At 38.6% G+C, this 22,311-nt stretch overlaps 1 protein-coding gene across 2 annotated transcripts; it reads right to left on the bottom strand.

Moving 5' to 3' along the window:
* Positions 1 to 524: 524 nt before the first annotated feature.
* Positions 525 to 22,288, bottom strand: LOC143279945 (uncharacterized). 2 transcript variants are annotated; one of them, XM_076584306.1, is made up of 5 exons: positions 21,721 to 22,288; positions 16,641 to 17,990; positions 15,196 to 15,233; positions 12,950 to 13,138; positions 525 to 7,932 (listed from the first exon to the last, which is right to left on the bottom strand). In XM_076584306.1, the coding sequence occupies exons 1-5, from the start codon at positions 22,277 to 22,279 to the stop codon at positions 7,771 to 7,773; spliced, it is 2,298 nt and encodes a 765-aa protein (XP_076440421.1). In that variant the 5' UTR covers positions 22,280 to 22,288; the 3' UTR covers positions 525 to 7,770. The 2 variants fall into 2 exon arrangements, with proteins under 2 accessions (XP_076440421.1, XP_076440431.1); XM_076584316.1 differs by having other exon boundaries at positions 12,950 to 13,135.
* Between the last annotated feature and the right edge of the window lie 23 nt (positions 22,289 to 22,311).

Genomic DNA, 22,311 nt, shown 5'->3' with positions numbered 1-22,311 from the left:
TGTGCAACACCCAAGTGGTCAGAACATTTGACACTTAACTATCCTGGGTTTGATCCCGGCAGCACTTGATTGGGTAAGGTTCAGGTCTTCTTTATTTGCCCAAGTTAGTCGGTACATTGATGAACTACCTTTGCCAGTATACTTAATATACATGATGAAGATAAAATTACTTATTAAACATGTTAAAGCTCCAGTCATGCATGCCAAGAATGTGGCGGGATGCAGAAATAGAAATATCCAGCATGCACCAGCTGCATGGAGATCATCAGTTCATCTATGTTGGTTGTGCAACAAAATGGAAAAAAAAAAAGTGTGCCTGTCTGTTCAGTTCAATACAGTGCAGAAACTGAACAAGGCAGGTCAAGTCCCAGTGTTTACAGATGACTGCAAAGTATTGCACACTGAGCAAGGCCAAGATCATGGAACTGATCAATGTAAAAAATTGTAAGCTACGAAGCATGCATTCCAAACACACACACACGCACACACTGCATATGGCAAATACAAAACAGTCAAGTCGAACACACCTTTTAATGTTTTATTGGCAAACCCCGCACACACAACAGTCATGAGAACACAAATGATGACACACATCCCAGCACTGGACATCACTTCAGTATGACAAAGAAACCTGACACATGACCCACTAAATCTGAAAGCAGATCCTCGTTTGGACACCAAGTATCACAGAACAAAACATCAGTCATTGAAATTAATCAACAATTAAAAACAAAAGAAAAAAAAACATTTTGTGAATAAAAACTAAAGATGCCCTGGTAAACAGACAAAATGAAAACGGAAAAGAACAGAGTTGCATGCTAGACTTGGAAAAATAAACAAAAAGTTAAACAGTCTCAAATTATAACCAACTATCATGGTAATGGTGTGTCTCTCTGATGGCCATGCTGCAAATGAAAATCTGATGAAATGCAATATTATTATCATTAGCCAATCAAAGAGACAGGTGTGACTCACAGAGAGAGTCAAGGGAGAGTCCAGTGATGTCACTGCTTACAACACCACACCACACAGGCAGTTGTCAAGCTGCTGGTTTCTGTGTGTGTGTGTGTGAAAGAGAGATGGAGGATATCAGGGAGACTGAAGTCACTGAAACTTTGTATCCAGTTACAGCCATTTTTTTGTCTTCTTGAAATAAGCCAGTAAACAAGCAACCGTGTCAAGTAAACAGAAAGCCTGTATTTGTATGTCTTAAAAAAATCATTCTTAGTCAAGGGGTAGGCATCTTCCTTGCATAAGGAATGTGTGTAAGAGAAAAGGGGGGTCATGGGGAGGGGGTGAGGGCACAGCACAAAGAAATGGGAAAGGGTACACTTCAGGAGAAGAGCAGAAAAACTGTCCCAAAACAGAAAAAAAAAGTTCTGTGTACTGTACTCATCTGGGATGACAACAGAAACATATGGTTCAGTATGCTGTGCTGTGCCCGATTCCACCCCACCCCCACCACAACTTGGGTAAGTGAACTCATGATGTTGCATGTTTAATTTATACTACATCATTAGCATTAACATCCTATTTATGCAATATACAATCATGTAAGCAAGTGCAGTTTTCTTCGTGGAAGCATATTGATTAAAATTTTAAAAAATCAAGATGACACAACCTGACAATGAAAATTTTAAAAAACCAAAAAAAAAAACCAAACAAACTCACATGCAGATAAATTTCCAAGAACACACACAACTGAACTGAAACATCACAAGAACTGGGGCAAGCCTTAAGCAAATGCGGAACCAAACATGTCCAAACTGACACAACACAGAACAAACCCATCATATCACTATTTATATACATTACCTGAAAACAGTGGTCCCAGAGTTGTACCATTACCATACAACAGGAAATGTCAGACACTGTGGCTTACCCAGCAGAAAGGAATGGCAAAAGTCTGGAACATGAACATCCACATTAAAGGAGGACAGAAGCGGGGAAGTGGAAGATGGGATAGGGAGTGGCAGGGACTGAGATATAGCTCATAAAAACCTCAGCTCAGCATCCATTGAAACACATAAATGCATGTAAGTTTGAATACCCAATGACACTGAATCAGAGATAACACCCAACAATGATACTAAACCACTAAGATATACCCACTCATGATATCAAACCATTTTTACCAAGACATGATCCATGAATGATATCAAACCACTGCAACAGAGATAATACGCTCTTTTGATATCAAACCACTGCAAGAGAGATATTACACTCTCATGACTTTAAACCATTGTAACAGAGATATGTACCCTCGCATGACATTGAACCAAGAACACCCTGTAATGATATTAAACCATTACAACAGAAATAGTATCCTCTGTTGATACTGAAACTATCTCCTGTTTCTATACTATCTTCAGAAGTACAGAGGGTTTCTGTGCTGGTTTTTTTAAATATTTTTTTATATAATTCCTTTCAAACAAGTGAAAATAAAATATGTGTTCACCAAATATCCTGCATGATCAATTGACAGTAAACGGTCTTTGTCTTAATTTGCGCATCACAGACACAAACATACCCTGAAATTCTCTCTCTCTCACACACACACACAAACACACTGGGAGGTCCCTTAGCTGTCCCATAAATGGCTTAATCTGGTCAGAAAAAAACCCTGCTTTCACATCTTAACTCTACATACATAAGTATCCATATCATATCATATCTGTGAACAATTCTCTCTTTTGACCTTCACCATTCTATTCATGATGTAGGTTCACAGGCATTAAAATATAAATACCATAAATTCATCACTATAATATGACTGCTGCCCTTTGTTACACCACTGGCTTTAGTTGATGTCTTCTCTGCTGTCACCAATGTTACATCACTGCTTCTCTCTCCAGAACAATATTAGTTAATCTCACAAAGCATGGCAATGGTACTTTCCTGCCTAAAATAATCAGAGGTCTGACAGCCAAAAAAAAAAAGTTTAAAGCATTCTTTAAGACATATCAGTGAAAGCAACTGACCATATACCACTTATTCTAATGACTGACTAGCTCCTGTTTTCATGCCAAGCATTTGCTTTGAAATTGCCAAAACACAGCACTTAACCTTTTTCATTCATTCATGTGTGTGTGTGTGTGTGTGTGAGCGGTTATGTGTGCATGTGCACATATGTATGTATCAATGCCTAGCCAAAAAGCAGAATGACTGGTGATAAAAACAAACAGGTCATACCAGCAAGACCCCTTGCAGCACAGACAGAACAGACTTTCAGCTACCCTGCTGTTGTAAACTGCAACAACAGCAGTGTTGCCTGGACAGTGGGAACAGTTCTGCACTGGGCACCCTGTTCAGTTCCTTCAGAGCACAGAAAATGAGGACCAACCCTGACATACACACACTATCCAACTCTAACACACAGACACACACACACACACACACTATCCAACCCTAACATACACACCATTATCCAAACCTGACGCACACACCACAATTGAAAAGAAGGCTGCGAATTAGACATGACCAAGGGCTCAACAACAGGTAGGTTTCCACAGACAGATTCAGAAGACTAAAACATCTGAAAACTACAGTACTGCTTTTTTTTTTTTTTTTTTTAAGTACAATCATTCAACTGTTTAGATGGTAAAACATACCCTGATGTTTTTGATTTGAGCGGCAACCAAATTGCCTTGTTGTACATTTCAAAATAGCCTGCTTTCATAAGAGAGCATGCTGGGTGGTAAAGTTTCTTTTAAGTACACAGCACCAAGTAATTACTATTTTTCACATTTTCCTTTCAGAATTTTAACCCTCTGATTGTAATCTTTACCAATGACACCTGTTATCAGACAACTAAAAATAACACAATTTAAAACTGGATATCAAAACCTTATGTTACACAACAGATCATACTTTCAAACGAATCACAAGCGCCACATACTGTTTGGAATGGTTTGAGCACAGAAAATTCTGCAAGAAAGATTCAAGGTCTAATTTCTGCTCTCCCCTTTTGAGATATGGAGGATTACAAATGAACAAAAGAATAGAATAAACATGAGAAACAACTATTACACTAATAAATGAACTGCTGCAGACATGCAAAATATCTCAGGTAAAAGCACGAAGATCTTCTGGTGTATTTCAAACTATTTGGAATAAAACACAAAATTTCATCAGAACAAATCTAGCCCATTCAATAAACCAGTATATATATGCCGCTGTCACTCCCCCCCCCCCCCCTCCCTCCTCACACAGCGCGCAACATTCGATAATGGCCAGTTATACTCACTCGCAATATGAAGAAATGGGCCACTCATGCACAGGCAAAATATGATCAAAAGACTGATGCTTTATTCTGTATCTGTCCAACAGCCTAACAATCAAAATTTACCTTATAACTTGATAGGTTTATTGTGTACTTCTAAATTCACCTCTGAGATTTATTCCAAACAAGCTTATCGTTTGTGAGTTAGTTTGCTGGCTTTTGTTGGTGGTGGTCAGGTTTTGTATTCTTTTTCTTTCTAGTAACACTAGAAAGCTTTTAGCACAAAACACACTCTTTAACAATATTATGGAAAGATTATGTGTGAAAGAATAAATCAAAAATTTAAAGTGACAAGATGAATTGTTACTCAGCACCACATGCGGATCCACACCACGAGGTTGCTCATGGGCCACCATGAGACAAACACTCTTAAATACCAGTGACCACCAGTTCAATGAAAAAAATTCCTTGAGTTCATTCACACACTGAACGCTTAACAAATTTCTTGTATTATATAATATAGCACTAGTAATCAGATTCAATAAACCTTGATAAAAATTCCATTTTTTTTGTTTTTTTTAAATAAAAAATCAGTTTTCCAAGCATTAATTGCTGGATCAACAAATTGTTCAGAGTAAATAACTGCACAAAGCAAGTGCAGAAAGTACTGGTCATAGAGGATAGGTCTAAGTTAAAAAAAATTAAAATAAAAAAAAAAAGAAAAAGAGCAATAGGTAAGTCTTCAAATCTGCCAAAACACACACAATTAGCACACACACACACACACACACAATCTGCATGACCAAGGCCACATGTGGCAGTGCCCTTGGTGTTGTCCCCCCCCCCCGCCCCCCCACCCCCCTCCCAATGCCCGCTGCCCTGCAGGACAGGGCTGATTAACAGGGTCATGCTGACAGAGAGACAGAGAGGCAGAGAAGGACTGGAGACATGAACATGTCACACTCACAGCCACTAGTCTTCCTGCACACCTCCACAACCATCAAACTCTGCACAACACTCAGGAAAGGTCTCACCAACCACCACCATCAATACGGGTCGGAGGGGTTTGGGTGGTGGAGGGACTGAGGTGGGTGGGGGCTGAGCGTTGGTGGGACCGTCAAGGTCGTGGACTTAGGGAAAAGGAGCACATAATATACCACTCTGCGGAAATCAGGTTCTGAAGGAAACCACAAGCCAAATATCTCCCACATCACCAAGCACACAAATCTGGTCCCAAACATTTACAAAACAAAACAAAACAAACCCCCAAAACAGCAAAGGTCTTCTCACAATGAGCATTACTGTCACTGTGAAGGGCAGGGTTAAAGTGTCCTCCGAGAAGAACAAGGACAGCATCACAAAGAGGGATTCATGTATTGTTCAATATATACATAGGTGTTGTCAAGATTTCTCCCTCCAATGTGAAACCAGGTTCTGTGGTGTCCATTACATATGTCTGCACCACTCCTTTCTGCACTCAAAGATGTGACATACAGAAGATTTTTTTTTTTTAAAGAAAAAGAAAAAAAAAAAAAGAATTTCAAACAATTGTTATTCCTGACAAGTTTCATACTGAAACAAACCTCCCAAATGATAGAACACATATGTACATGCATTTATGAATGTGTTTGTGAATGGTGTTTTTTGTCTGATGATAACTTTGTGTGTGTGTGTGTGTGTGTGTGTGTGTGTGTGTGTGTGTGTGTTCATGATTAGAAGTTGTTCCATCAACAATTTTCAAAATAATATTTCTAGAAAACAAATTTCTTCACCATGAAGTTGGAGCATGAGATTTTGCTGACAAAAAAGGCACTTTTTAAACCATACTATTTTTAAACATCTGCCATAGTCTTGATGATAATCTTCTGGTATCACAAATAATAAGCAATAAAAACATAAAACCACAAAACTTAATTAAACAGCAAATACACAAACCAAATTGCATTGTGATGTGAAATGTTCATGTATCTTGTCATTTCAAGATAACCATCTCTTCAAATGATCCTATCCATTTCCAATGTTTTTTCCCATGTGGCATCAAAACATCCATGCTGATCCATATATGCCACACTTATGCTTACAAAAAATATAATAATAATAACTGAAATCGGAAAATGGGAACAAGTGCCTAAACTATGCACAGATCCAATGCACTGGCCAGATGCAGAGAACTTTATCTTTTCACCAGGTTCTTCACGCTATGTATAGTTTTCTGCTGCACATTGGATGTTGTACATTTTTCCTATTCTCCGATATTTACTGGAGTGTTGTGTATCTGCTCCATCTTGGCACAGTTGCCAACTGCCTTCATTCCCTCTTCAAACCTGTTTCATTTGCCCTTTTTGGGAGCTGTTTTTCCTCAGCTAATATCACCTGAAGGGGGCATCAAAAAATGGGTATTTCCCAGTCACTGGGCCTCTATTATTTCATTCAGATATGATGGATAACCATTATCCCTCATTCCCACTCCAAGATATTGTAATAGACAACAAATATTTTACTTGTCAATTTGCTGATATTTCACTCTGTCTCCAGCCTCTTCATCACAAACTCTTATCGCATTTTACTGGTCATCAGCATCAAACAGGTTGTAAAAAGCAAAACCAAGAAGTGACAGACAGTGGCAGGTTCTACGCACTGTTTTAGTGTTTATATACATCACACTGTTATCAGAAAACAAGTTAATTTTTCATGGATTTCAGTTAATCCAGTAAAGAAACCAAAGAAGTGTACATCAGGCAGGAGACGATATGTTTTAACACAGCAACCCAAGTAAACTGAGTAAAAACAAAAACAAAAAAGAGGGTGTGGGGGGTTAATAACATACACACACGAAAAAAAAACCCCAAATTTTTACCACATACTATAAAGATTCCCCAAAACATGAACACTAAGAGAAAAATACTGAATCACCATTTGCAATTGTAGAATATCAGTTAAGAAAGTTTGAAAAGAAATAGAAAAGAAAAGAATTTAATGTTTCCTTTCCATACGATTCAGCTTGGGAAAAACAAAACAAAAAAACCCAAAAAAAACAATTGTCTATTGGAGCCAACAGCTGAGAAGCACTTGTGCTGCTGCTGTTGGAGGCAGTGGTCAGAAAAACAAACAGCCTGTAGCTGAAGCACGGCCAATGCTTCCTCAACCAACAACCTCACAAAACAAAAACCACTATCACGACCAACGCAAGTCAGCAGGATCAAAGCACAATGTACAGTCTGCATACCAAGATGACTTTTCTCCAAGACATACAGCCAAAAAATGCCATATTTTTTTTTTCTTCCTCAGAAAAGAAAAAAAAAAACTTTCAAGGAAATATTCTTTGGCAAAAAATAAATAACTAGTTAAATAAATAAATAACTGATATTTGACTTCTGTCAATTAATTGACATTAATTGACCAATCAATCAAATAATCAATTGATCAACCAATTAAAATTCAAAATGATGGCAACTAAGGCTATCTTTCAACACTTTACAGTGTTAGTGCTATTTTGTTAAGTGAAAAAAAGGTTCAAGGAAGTAGAAGGCTACGTTGAGCACATTCTCTCAGTAGATGTAGTTCTTGGAGGTGGTGGACTGCTCCAGAGCTGGCACCACTTCTTCCACACTGGGCTGAAGCTTGCTGTACTTGGCGCTGCTGCCACGTTCCCCGGAGGATGCCCGGCGACGCTGAGACTCCCGACGTCCTTCCAGCGCAATGGCAAAGACCTGCACACAAGTGTGATCAACTGGGCCTTACTCTACTGTGGGCTTTACTGGTTCATCGTATGCTAAATCTTTACAGTCAAATGTACAGCAATTCTTTTATTTCTCTTTCTTTCCTTTATTTAAATTTTATTTTCTAGGGAATCGAAGGGAGAAGTGCTTGTTTGTTTTTTGTTACGTTTGTTTGTGTCTTTTTTTTTTATTTTTTTTTTTTTTTTTTTGACAACAAAATGTCAAATTAAGGCTGCTCTCTAAAAACCCCTACTCTCTTCCTCTTTTAATCCAGTCTGCAACTTATTTATGTAATTCAGGATTCTCCTTTCCTCTGCCTGCATCTGGTTTGGATTGTGAATGTAGATGTGTTTCCCACAAGCATCTTTTTTGTAATTTGTAATTACAGTTGGTTACCCACTGGCACGTTTCAATCATGAAAATCATAGATTTTTTTTCTTTCAAATATCAATGCTATAGTTACTGCAAAAAAGACACAATTAAACTGCATCAATTCATCCAAATGACATTTTTAGCTCACTGTCAGAAATGAGTTACCGTCAAAACTGAAAGCTGAATGCCAGTATGTGAACATTTCCACCTGAAGCAGTTCACATCAATGTGGCATATTTGATTGTTCTATCAAAGTTTCATTCCTGTTCCTGACTTTTTTTTTTTTTAAATGGCTTTCCAGCTTGGATACTTCACATCACAAAATGCAGAAATACTTGTTGAATGCTACACGGAAGCCAGCATGGAGGCAAGATGGTGAACAAAGAGCTGAAAACTGTTTCACTGAATCAATAGAAGGCTCAACAAAGTTCATTTTCAGCAAAGTCAAGCCCTTCGTTTTAACATTCACACGCAGTGAGTCAATCAGTTGTGCTGATAGAATAGCTTGTCAAAAATGTTCTTTATTTCTTTTTGTTCAAAGTGCAAAAGTTGTTTCATCACTCCCTTAAAAAAAAAAAAAACAAAAAAAAAACAAAAAAAAACGCATCAAACAAAACTAATTGCAAATTGTATGCATTTTTGGACAAAAAATAAATGTGTAAGTATCAGTATCAGTAGCTCAAGGACGCGTTACTGTGTTCGAAACAAATCCATATATGCTACAACACATCTGCCTAGCAGATGCCTGACCAGCAGCATAACCCAACGCACTTAGTCAGGCCTTGAGAAAAAAACAGAGGTAATAAAAAAAAAAAAAAGAATATCTAAAAAACATATATATATATATATATATATATATACATAACACAAAAAAAAAATTTTTTAAGAAAAAAAAAGGAGGTAAATGAATATCTAATATATGTATACATACATATATACACAAAATTTTTAAAAAGAAAAAGAAAGATGATAATAATTGTAATAATAATAATAATAATAATAATAAAATAAAAAGACAGTAATGACAATAAATAAACAAATAAATGTAAAACATACAACCTACACACACACACACACACACACACGCAGGCTGCCACTGATTGGCCACAAGAGGGGTGGGAAAAGATCTCTGATCCAAGGAATGTGGCATCTAACATGTTGATCAGTCTATTGTATTTGGAAAAGCCCACAGAGGTTCTGTTCCGTTTTGAAGAAATTTGCGCAATGTTGGTTTGGAAATGATGCCAATATTCGTTTGATTTGCAAAGAATCATGCTCTACCTTTCATGCTAGACTTACTGCCGCTCCGGCAATCAATGGTGTGATGGTGTTGTACCTGTTCTTTTAAGTATTCTTTCACTTTTTTGAGGATTTCCGATTTTCCTAGATGTAGGCCGCTCGTTGTTGCGTTACTAGCAAGGCTGTCAGCTCACTCATTTCCCTTAACACCTGCATGTCCTGGGCAGTATGACCATGTAAGTTTTTTAATCTGACAGCTGTCCATTGTCTCATGCCTCTCTGGGCTTCCCATTCCACCTGCAATTTTCTGTATGAGGTTCAATGAGTCTGTTAGAATCATGGCATGTTGGTTTCATGGCATATGGACAGATGATAGCCACTGGTGAGCATGTGTCACAGCTTCAACTTCCATCATTGGGCTGGAGGTTATGACTTTGTAGGCAGCATTCTCTTCCCTAACCGTTTTTCCATTTTGTTTCGGAGTGAATCCCCAACCAGACTGGTCTTCAGTGACTGAGCCATCAGTGTATATGATGATGTCCTCTTCTTTACTGTTTTCTTCTATGAGTAGCTTCACTTCTGCCTCAGTTTTGCCCTCTGGCCATTCCCGACAATGTCTTCCTGGAGTGGGTGAAATGGCTATGCTGAATAGATGATCGAAATTTTTGGGGTTTTCCTCCCCTTCTTTTGTTTCTTTCAGGTCTTGTAGTCGACATACTAGCTGGATTTTGTCTTCTGCTTGTCCCATCCATGATTTTCCTTGTCCTAGACAGCTGCATTTTGGTTCCTTGACTCATGCAGTGGGCTTTGAATGTTTTCTAATGCTCTGAAGTAGGTTTTAACCTGTTCTAACTTGTTTCTGGCCTGCATTGAAGGAAGGTCAAGCAGGTATCACACGGTTGCCATAGGTGTGTCTTTTGTTGTTCCAAGGATCAGTCTCATAGCTTCATTTTGAACTCTTTCAAATTTTAGGAGGCTGCTTTGACACGGTGTTGTTAGCCCAAGTCCGTAGTCGATCACACTGAGAACAAGTGAGCAGGAAGAGGTGGCATTGTTCAATACCTTTGGTTGCCATTGCCTTTAAGACTGAAAGACCTTTTTTGCATTTGAGAACAGTATTTTCCGTATGTTTTCTGAAGGTCAGCATCCTGTCGAACTGTATTCCTTGGTAGCATAGGCATTCAGTTTAACAAGATTTAAACGTGTAATAACACAAGATGAGGAAAGGACATGTAACACATGTAACAATTAAACATACAAACGAAGAAGGTATTAGAAAAACAATGGAAAACGATGCAAAAAACAAATGAAAAAGATACAAAAACTGAAAAAAGATTATAAAAAAACAAAGTTGAACATGTACTGAATGGCATCTCAGTTTGATGTATGCATCTGAAGTGGAAAAGGTGTTGGAGTAATCTTCCTTGAATAGTTATGCCTGACCATATATTTTCAGTCACTGGATATATCATACTGGAAGTAAAAAGAGTGTAGGAGACTTTTTTTCTTGTTTTTTTTTGTTTTTTTTTGCACACAACACACACGTCAGAAACGCACATGTTTATGTTTTCTCGATTGCAATGTTTTGTGAGTGTTTTCTCCATATACTGTTTAATGTAGGCTTATGCTGATATTCCATGTACCATAAGTATTGCTTGGGTGTTGTTTTGGGGAAGTCAGAAAAAAAAGAAATAAATTTGTAAATTGTTCAACCTGATTTTTACTTTTGAGTGCAAGAATAGTCACGATGACCATTGTTGAAGGGTTGATGCCTAGAAATTGATGCTGCTGGTTTCTAGAAACTGATGCTGCTGGTTTCTCAGCTCTTTCAAGTCTGGCCTTAAAACCCACCTCTTCCCAAAATAGCCTCCCTTGCCTGCCCTTCCTTGTCTTTGGTTTCTACAGTTTTAGAGTTATGCATGCATGTGAATGACTGGTGCGAAAGCGCTTTGATTTGTCTCTGCACAAGATTCAGCGCTATATAAATACCATTATTATTATTATTAGTGATCTAGGCTTAACTTGACTAGTCTGTGCTTCCTGGGGACTGCTGGTTTTGGGAAATCTTGTCATTTATAACTGTTGTGGATTCGTGCTGAGGGTCTGTGTTTATGTTATTGATTTTGGATTTCATTTGCTTTATAATTAACTGAATGGTATTTGTTTATTGTGGATGTTGGGACTTGACTCTTATTTCATGTTTCTTTGGACTTGTGGTGTTGTGCCACTTTGTGAGGTTGAGGCTGATCAGTGGACGCGATTGGGCAGCTCATGAAGCGAACTCTTCCTTTAGCCATTTGGGTTTCTTTGGATTATTGTGGTGTTGTGCTCTTTGTGAGGTTGATCAGTGGACGTGAGTGAACAGCTCATGAAGTTGACTCTTCCTTTGTGTTTTTTTTTTCTTCAGACAATTGTGTTGTGCTGTTTGTGATGTTGATGGAAGGACATAAATGGATAACTTACTCATGAAATGAACATTGCTGAGTATCTGTATCTAAATAACTTAAAATGTGACTGAGGAAATCTAATGAGTTACAAATTCTAAAATAATTAATCATTTTAAGCCCTTATAAAAAAAAAAAAAGATTTGCTGTGTGAAGTGATACGAAAGTGAAAGGGCTGCGTGTGAACATGACCTACTGTAAATTTAACTACAAAAAGTCCATTGTTCTTTACAATTGGTGACCCCAACTCTGTTCCTATGCTCAACTCCCTTCTTCCTGTACATTTTTATGACTATTGTTTTCATCAGCAACAGGTTGAACTGAATACCAGTCTAGTCACAGACCAATGAGTCGTAGACGTTCTGTAGATCTAGGTAACCCATTATATCTGTATAAAAAAAAAAAAAAATAAATATATATATATATATATATAACAGAAAAAGAGTTTGGAAAGGTTGCATCTTCCTTGAATTGTATCTGTTATTGTTCAGTCACTGGATGCATCAAACTGGCAGTGAAGAGTGCAGGAGACATCTTCCTTGAATTGTTGTATGTTTGTTTTCAGTCACTGGATCCATTACATTAGCAGTGGAAAGAGTAGGAGTTGAATTGTGCCTATTTTCTTTTCTTCTTTTTTTTTTTTTTTTCTCTATACCATCATGTGCACCATTTTTGTGGCATTTACTCCCACGCCAATCATTCTGAGTACCCCCCCTCCACACCCCCCCCCCTGTCCCCCACCCCTTCCTCCCATCCCCCCATACCCACAGCCACACCCCTGGTTCATCCTTCGCAGTCCCAGCATCCGCACTCCACAGTGCCCACCTATTCTCAGCAACTGGACCCTAACGGAATCAAAACGCTGTGAACATTATCCACATTACCCTGCCACTGGCAATCACACAAAACAATGACTGCCAGCTTTGAAACAAGAGCACTGGAGACGCACACACCTTCTGCTTGTTGTGGTAGATGACGTAGCCAGCCACGCACAGGATGACGGCAGTGATGAAGTAGGCCATGAAGTGTCCCGAGGAGGCCGACTCTTCCTTGAAGTTGTACTCCATCACGTTGTCAAGTGACTGCACTCCATCTGGAGGGACCACTGGGCCCCGATCCTCTGGCTTCTTCACCACCCTCTGCTGTGGACAGCCAGTACCATGTCCTAAGGATTCAACTTCAGAAAACTGTTTTGTAAACTGAATTAAAAAAAAATCATTTTTAATTAAGCAGTATAAATTAGTAGAATCTACTGAGGTGTGAAAGTTATGAACAGTGGGTGAAATGTTGGTGCTGAGTAAAAAGTGTTTGTAGACAACATGCTCATGTTATTTTGTGTACCTGTGCATGTGGTACATAACCAATGAGTAATGTGTCAATCACATCTGTACTGAAAACTGTGGGGTGAAAAATTAAATCATGTTTTATTTTTTGTCATGCATTGCATGTCATGACAAGAGAGGCAAGGCCTTCAAGACTCACTTGTGATACACTTTAAAAAAAAAAAAAAAATCTAATCATTAAAATGTGTTCTGTATTTGTTATCATAAAGCTTCGGGTTAAAAAAAAAAAGAAAAAAGTCCAAACCAGATTCGAATCGCGCGTGTTCGGGTGAGAAGAAACTGTCTTACCCATTACACTATCGTGGTGCCTTAACTGACGTTCTAAAATTTAATATCTGAACATACTTTTTTAAAGGGCGATAAATCAATTGCGGTATTCGCAGTGAGAACGCTGTTTAAATCATTTTTTATGGCAGTTTGGGGCATAATCCAGTAAGTGATGAGGCGTTCACAAATCTTTCTCTGAATAAATATTTAACGGTCTCCTTCTCCAACTTTCCATCACATGTTATCGTGTATTGTCCATTGAATATAGGATCGAACGGGCAGGTCAACAACTTGAAACAAAATGGCGTCGTTCGCGTTCGCAAAGAATATGAGCACGCGTTTTGAATGTGTATAAATATGTGTACGCAACTGATTTTTGCCTATGACCTTCAGGGTTCAGCCAATAGATCTGTAAAGTCCACTCGTCGTATTGATTTTAGTATTTTCCGAAAAAGACCACTTGGGCGAATGAACATAGTGAAAGCCCTATACACTAAGAGTAAAACACACAAGCTTTTTATGTACTGAGTATAATTTCAAAATGTAATGTTTAAGATGAGAAAGATCAGTTTAAAGCAAATTAAGTCCCCTAGTATTAATTACAAATTAATTTCGCTTTTTTACTATCTGCAGCAAAACGTTTGCACAATAAATAAAACTTCCATGCTTAGCAAAAGAAGTTCCTGTTTGAACAAAAAATGATAATAATGACTGCTCTTGTTGTTGTGTCAGAATACCAGATCAAAGTGCCAAGTTTAGAGAATACAAAAAATGTAAACATAACAGTAAATGCAGTTTGCATATAATTTAGCTTCTTTTTTTATTTTTTTGTGCCCATCCCAGAGGTGCAATATTGTTTTAAACAAGATGACTGGAAAGAACTGAATTTTTCCTATTTTTATGCCTAATTTGGTGTCAACTGACAAAGTATTTGCTGAGAAAATGTCAATGTTTAAGTTTACCACGGACACACAGACACACACACACACAGACACACACACACACAGACAACCGAACACTGGGTTAAAACATAGACTCACTTTGTTTACACAAGTGAGTCAAAAATTAGACAACAAATCATGATTATGGACCATACAACACAATCAATAAATAAAAGACCAATAATGTAATCTCATTTCAACAGAGTGTATTTCAGTCAATTTTGAATATAATACTCGTCTAAGAAAATGACAGCTTTGTTGTACAATTTATACAATAACAGGAATATCTTTTAACTTGTTCTCAAAAAACACAAATTTTCAAACACCAAATAAAATATTTCCTAAAATATTTACCAAGATAAATTAATGAGTTTTGCTGATGTACAGCATCTTCATTAAAGGTAACATCTATCTAGATAGCTTTTGCTGGTTTGGATTCTCTTCCACTTGTTGCTGAGGAAATGCCAACATTTAAGCTCACCAACATTAACATATATATACACACACAATGAGTTGATCAGTACATGAATACCAACAGATTCATTTTGTGTATTGGTTCATTTTGTGTGTAGATGCATTATGTGTACACACTTTAGTTATCAAAGAAAGTACTGAAATGTGAACAGAAATGGGCAAATCACTACAGACCTGATCAAGCAGATTAGGCGGTAGAGCCTGGTCAGATTCTGGAACAGAAACAATACATAGTTAAACAAGTCAACAACTTTCTCACCAAAAAGAACCATGCACACAGATAATCTACACTGTCTTGGTGCACCGTATGCACTCACACTTAATATCTATCAATGACAGATCCACACAGAGTGACATGTGTGCATTATACTTTAATTATGACTGTCTGGTGTTGGTGGAGGTATGTGCTACAGATATAGAGGGAGGGCCATCTACTTGCATTTTTCATCTAAAGATTAATACAGCAGCTTTTGCTTCTCAGAATCCAGTCAAGATTATGTTTTTTTTATGCTCACAGAGTCATCATGTGCTCATTTCAGTTCACTGCAAGTTACTGGATAAAAGTTTGTAAACTGTGTAACTTACACTACCAATGTCATATCTTCTTGAGATATCTGTGTGCACCTTTCTCCTTCCTATGTCCCGCTGGTGATTTTTTTTTTCCCTGGGTCCAGATCCAGATAAGGACTGCCATCCAATTTCTGCATCAAATTATCATACACCTTTGGTGTTGTTTTTGTTACTACCCCTCTGTTTTCTCAAGAAGCAAAAGAATGACCTTTGCTGTCAATGGCTTATATTAGATCTTTATAACAGGTACTGAAAAGAATCCAGTCAGGACTAATGATTATGGTGATTTTATACAGCAACTCTCAAATAATGAATTTATAACAGGTACTGAAAAGAATCCAGTCAGGACTAATGGTTATGGTTATTTCATAAAGCAACTCTCAGATAATGAAAAAGCAGTTTCAGTACAATTAAGTTGCAAACCCATGACAGAGCAGCTACAATAACAATAAAAAAAAAAAAAATTAAAAAGTGAAATATATGAGACTCAAATTCTTCACTACTGTACCACTTTTTAAGTGTATTTTTCCATACAGTTCACTTCACTGAACTATAATGGGGATGACCCATACTGGGTAGCACATCTTGCTCCAGGCATAATGAACTATTAATAGTGTTAAGAAATTAAAAATACACCACTGTCACTGCAGTCTCAAACCAGATTGAATCTCCAATTCTAGTCCAAGGCATAATGTTTGTGAGATATTCATCGTCTAACAAATTATATAACACTGAAAAAGAAAATCTTCAAATCATCTGATCCTGCACAAGTTTGTATCAGATCACTGGATGTTTTTGTACCAAACATTTTGAATATCCTATTAATCAGAATTAATTAAAATAATTAAATAGAATGGTATCATTCTAAGTTACTTTTGTTTAAAACATTCTAGATTTTTCAGCTTAAGTTAGATAAACAAAAGCGGCTTTTACCTTTGAATATCTGGATTTTACAAAATAATCAAAAAGTAATATGCCCTGTTAAGTTATTACAATGGAAATTAACATAAAAAGGCTGACAATCATGATTTCACCCTCATAAATCATACCCCAATTAGTATCTATTCCGTCCAAATTCATCTCATCTTGGGCTGAAGAGATGCTGCTGCTGCTGCTTAGGGTACTGTGTGTTTCTGTGTTCTGTTGAAGTGGTATCACTCCACTCCCTCCATTGTGGTCAGAAACAGCCATGCTGTGGTCACTCTGTTGTGCCAAAGAAATGTCCTGTGGTGGTTTTGCTTTGGCAACTGTGTCACCAAGGTCTGGAAAACGTTCATACTGCTCCTTCATTGGATAACTTGCAGTCTGAGACTGTGGGTTGCCTGGGCTTCTTCCTCCGACTTCTTCTAAACTTGAAGGGATGCCTCCTTCCACTTCCACACCTGAAGGGTTGCCTCCTTCTATACCTGAAAGGCTGCTTCCAGGGCTGCCTCCTCCCAGACTTGTAGGTTTGCCTCCTCCTGGAGATGCAGGGGAACCTCCTAAATAAGCAGAGTTGCCTTCTGGAGATAGAGGGCTGCTTCCTGCAGATGCAGGGTTGCCTCCTGGAGATGCAGGGTTGCCTCCTGGAGATGCAGGGTTGCCATCTGGAGATGCAGGGATGCCTCCTGGAGATGCAGGGTTGCCTTCTGGAGATGCAGGGTTGCCTTCTGGAGATGCAGGGTTTCCTCCTGCAAGAGATGGAGGGTTGCCTTCTGGAGATGCAGGGTTGCCTTCTCCAAGAGATGCAGGGTTGCCACCTGGAGATGCAGTGTTGCCACCTGGAGATGCAGGGTTGCCTCCTGCAAGAGATGGTGGGTTGCCTCCTGCAAGAGATGGTGGGTTGTCTTCTGGAGATGCAGGATTGCCTCCTCCTGGAGAGGCAGGGTTGCCTCCTCCTGGAGAGGCAGGGTTCCCTCCTCCTGGAGATGCAGGGTTGCCGCCTGAAGAGGCAGGGTTGCCGCCTGGAGATGCAGGGTTGCCTCCTCCTGGAGATGCAGGGTTGGCTTCTGGAGATGCAGGATTGCCTCCAGCTGGAGATGCAGGGTTGCCTCCTGGAGATGCAGGATTGCCTCCTGCTGGAGATGCAGGGTTGTCTTCTGGAGATGCAGGTCTGCTTCCTCTTGGAGATGTAGGGTTGCCTTCTGCAGGAGATGCAGAGTTGCCTCCCCCTGTGTTTCCTCCCAGAGGTGCAGTGTTGCCTTCTCCTGTAGATGTAAGGCTGCCACCTTCTGGAGATATAGGGCTGCCTACTATTGGAGATGCAGGGTTGTCTCCTGGAGTAGTTGAACCTCCCATTCTGCCTCCAGGCTGACCAACTCCACTGCCCCCATTTCCTGCAGCACTGACTGCAGCATCACCTCCTGCAGAACCACTGGGGCCAGAGGCGTTTGGAGACCCAGGCCTTGCTGTGCCTGTGTCTGCAACAATTGACAACAGTCTCAGTGAGATCACACAAATTTCACACACAAGTGAAAAAAAAAGTAACTCTTCATTTACTTCTTCTTCTTCTTCTGCGTTCACTCGTATGCACACGAGTGGGCTTTTACGTGTATGACCGTTTTTACCCCGCCATGTAGGCAGCCATACTCCGTTTTCGGGGGTGTGCATGCTGGGTATGTTCTTGTTTCCATAACCCACCGAACGCTGACATGGATTACAGGATCTTTAACGTGCGTATTTGATCTTCTGCTTGCATATACACACGAAGGGGGTTCAGCCACTAGCAGGTCTGCACATATGTTGACCTGGGAGATCGTAAAAATCTCCACCCTTTACCCAAAAAGGCGCCGTCACCGTGATTCGAACCTGGGATCCTCAGATTGACAGTCCAACGCATTAACCACTCGGCTATTGCGCCCATCTCTTCATTTACAAGGTGTTCAACTTCAAGTCAGTGCTGCTTATGCTTCCAATAAGTTAGCACACTGGTAAATAAAAGGTACATAGGAACAAACCTTACCTAGACACTTCCTCAAAAAAGAAGAGTTCCAGATTTGTCCTTGTACCCATCATTTGATATGTGCATGAAGCAGCAATGACAGACAAAATGAGTAATATACTTTGAATAAATAACAATCTGCCTCTTGTTTATCTGTTCGCTTTTAAAACAAGTACACACAAAGTGTCACACATACACACACACATATATATTGACATACACATGCACACCAATACAGCTGACTTTATGTGTTTATGTTTGTGTTTGTGTGTGTGTGTGTCACTGTGCATGTGTGTGTGTGTGTGTGTGTGTGTGTGTGTGTGTGTGTGTGTATTTTGTGCCTAAGCAGTATGCATACAACACGAGGCTATCTGTTGTACATGTGTATTTATTTCAATCTGGCCTTCCAGTTCCAGTCCGCATATTTCCCCTGCCCCCCAGTGTAGATTAAACTATAATCAAACAATCAGGAATCACCACACCACCACGACTGTAGTAGTCAGTTCTCTGCAAAATGCTGCCCACCATCCATAAATCACATCTACTGATCTAGTGGGTTAAAGAGTGCCCCACAAAAAACACATCTGTCTTATGTTAGGCAGATAATGAATGGCAGACAGATCAAACTGAAAACATCCTTACTCCAACTTTGATTTTGTGGCTTCAACTGTGGTGTCAATTGCTGCTGACAGTGCAAACAAGTTAAATTTGAACAACCTCTTTTTTTTCTTCTTCAAAACCTGCTTTTGTAGTTTTAGACTGAGTTTGAAACATATTTGCTTTGATTTTTACCTTTCATAGAAAAATATCATGCCTGTACACCTTGCCCACATCCAATGTTTTATTTCAGCTGAAGACTGCTTGCGCACGTGCATATCTACATTTTGTGTGGAGTGGGTGTGGGTTTGTCGGATACAGTTGGAACGGGATGATCTGTGCATGCGGGTGTAGTATGCACATGTCATTGCATTTTTTATTGCAAACGACCAGGGCTTTTGTATCATTACATTGGGTGTACTTTTATCATTAAAAGACTGTAGCTGCTCTTTTAAAAGTTTGATCCAATGCAAGATTTGGTAATCAGTTATCTATTAAAAAAACACAAAAAACATTAGCTCTTTGTGCACCATCTGCTCAATGCTTTGTCCACATCCAATGATTTATTTTAGCTAATGATTGTGTTCTCTTTTAAATTTTGATCCAATGCAAGACACAGGTAATCATTAATCTATTTACAAATAACTAACATTAGATCTTTGTGCACCAACTGCTCAATGCAACCTTTTCAGAAACTGAGGGTTATTGAGTGACCAGAGAGAGTGATTTATGATTTTGCATGGCTACCTTTGGTGCAAATTCTGTATCTAAAATATTACAGAAGCAAAAGAAGCCAACAGCACAAAAATGAAAGGCCCAGTGTTAATAACTTAATAATTAATTAATTGTTGATTAAATGATCAAAATAAAGTTTTCATGGCAAATAAAATTAAAAGTTATATATATACTATAAATAGTGTAAACATGTTTGAAATCATGTACAAACTAGCAATTTCACTAAATTTTTAGATATGACATCTGATGATGTGTACAAATTATGATACTTATCAAGCTGAAAGTTATATATATGTGTGTGTGTGTGTATATATATAAATATATATATATATATATATATATATATATATATATATATATATATATATATATATTTGAAGATCAATGTACGAACTAGCAATTCTTCAAAAAAAATTGATAAGGTATGTGATGGTCTGTGTCTGCAAAAATTATACAAGCCTTACCAAGTTGAAATTTATTAGAATTTATTAAACATTCGGTCAACAAAAGAAAACTTGCGTATTGATATTTTATGAAAAGTTCAAAATCAATATTTCTCTTTCTTTTTGTTGGCAATATCAATACAGCTTTTTACGAATATTTGTGTACATCTCTAATGTGTACACCAGAAACACCTGTATATGTGCCACTGTGTGTGTGTGTGTGTGTGTCAGTCGACTCAGTGGGTGGGAGGGTGGGTGGGTTTGTGCTTAAAGGCCTACAAAGGTCTTTCTGCTTATTAATTGAGAAGAAAAAAAATGAAAGAAAAAAATAGAGAGAGTCATACAACTTACTTTTCTGAACTTCACATACTATTCCTAGTACTCAAACATCATGCGTGCACCCATGTGTGTGTGTGTGTGTGTGTGTGTGTGTGTGTGTGTGTGTGTGTTGTGTGTGTGTGTGTGTGTGTGTGTGTACGCGCGCACGCGCGCGCGAGCGTGCGTACGCCCATGTTAAACTGAGCTTCAGTAGTTTGTGAGCGTGTTCTGGCTAAGATGAAATAACAAATTGGCTCAAATAATCATTACTGTCCAACATGATAGCTAATATTTCTATGTTTGCATTTGTCATTTTTGTGTCCAACATGATAGCTAATATTTCTATGTTTGCATTTGTCATTTTATGTCTGTGATCGTGTATATATATATACGTGTGAACATGTGTGTGTATGTGTGGGTGTGGGTGTGTGTGAGTGCGCGCACGTGTGCTTGCGTGTGTGTGCGTGCGTGCACCCATGTTAAACACAGCTTCAGTAGTTTGTGTGTGTATAGGCCAAGTAAAATATCTCAAATGATCAATACTGTCCACATCATCATGACCATGATAGCTGATATTTGCATGTTTGCATTTGTCATTAAAAAATTTTTTTGTCTCATTGTCTGTGCTCATGTGTAAGTGTATGAGTTTGCATGTATGTGTTTGTGTGTATGTGTGAGTTGTCTGACAGTGTACACATACACACATGCGTGTGGTGTGTGTGTGTGTGTAAATGTGCACATACAGAATGCACATATTGTTCACCCATTATATAAAGACATCATTTAAGTTACACTGCTCACATGTTTGCTGTGTTTGTGTTGCACCTGTCTGCGTGTTTGTGTGTATTGGTCCACAGTAATGTATGCCACTGAGCATGCTAAAAGGTGTGTTATCTCTACAGTCAAATGATGCCTGCCCTTCTAGTTCTACCCTAAAAGTTAAGGAAAGAGTGATGGTAGGTTTATTCTCTGCAATGAGAAACTATGGATACAGATCTATAATCCAGACCTTTGTTGATTTGGTTGGAAGCCCTGTTTGTATATATATGATATCTAAAACACTATCATTCGATTTGTATAATCATTATTCTGCAGCCGATTTTTTTTCTCTCTCACCTGCGGCCAGTACTTCCATGTATTTCAAGACAGCTGCAAACAGGAGGTTGCATACAGGCTGAAGCGTTACATCATTCTGACACTGATCACATGTACCTGGATCTTTAAGAAACGACAAACCGGGGTTTTTGCTTTTCAAATCTGCGCACAAATTACTACTTTTCTTCATCAGTTCATCAAGGGAAGATGGATCCAGGAACTTCATTTGCGTCGGAGTTAGATTATTACAAAATTTTTTACTTATCTCATACAAGCTGTTACAAATCATCAATGTGATGCTAGCACTGGATGTTTTAACATCAAAGGAACACGCCTTGAGCGGAAAATCTTCGACTGAGCTCAAGAGTCCGTAATCTCCGTACGCAGTTTTGCTCGGGAAGACACATTTCTTTTCCTTCCAGACATGTTTCATTTCTTCAAATCTTGAGGTGAACGGCTGATGTTCAGAATCATCATTCTCTGAACCGCCTGATGGATAAGACAGAATCGAAGGCACGTGCATCAAAACAATCAAAACAAGTTCTGTTAGAAGTAAACGTTTCGCTGACCCGAACGCCATTGCTGTTGCCAAATCACCACCGGAATACGAAA

This window comes from Babylonia areolata, chromosome 1 (assembly GCF_041734735.1).
Source record: "Babylonia areolata isolate BAREFJ2019XMU chromosome 1, ASM4173473v1, whole genome shotgun sequence".
NCBI classification, from domain to species: domain Eukaryota; kingdom Metazoa; phylum Mollusca; class Gastropoda; order Neogastropoda; family Buccinidae; genus Babylonia; species Babylonia areolata.
This window is presented reverse-complemented; position numbering and strand designations above follow the sequence as displayed.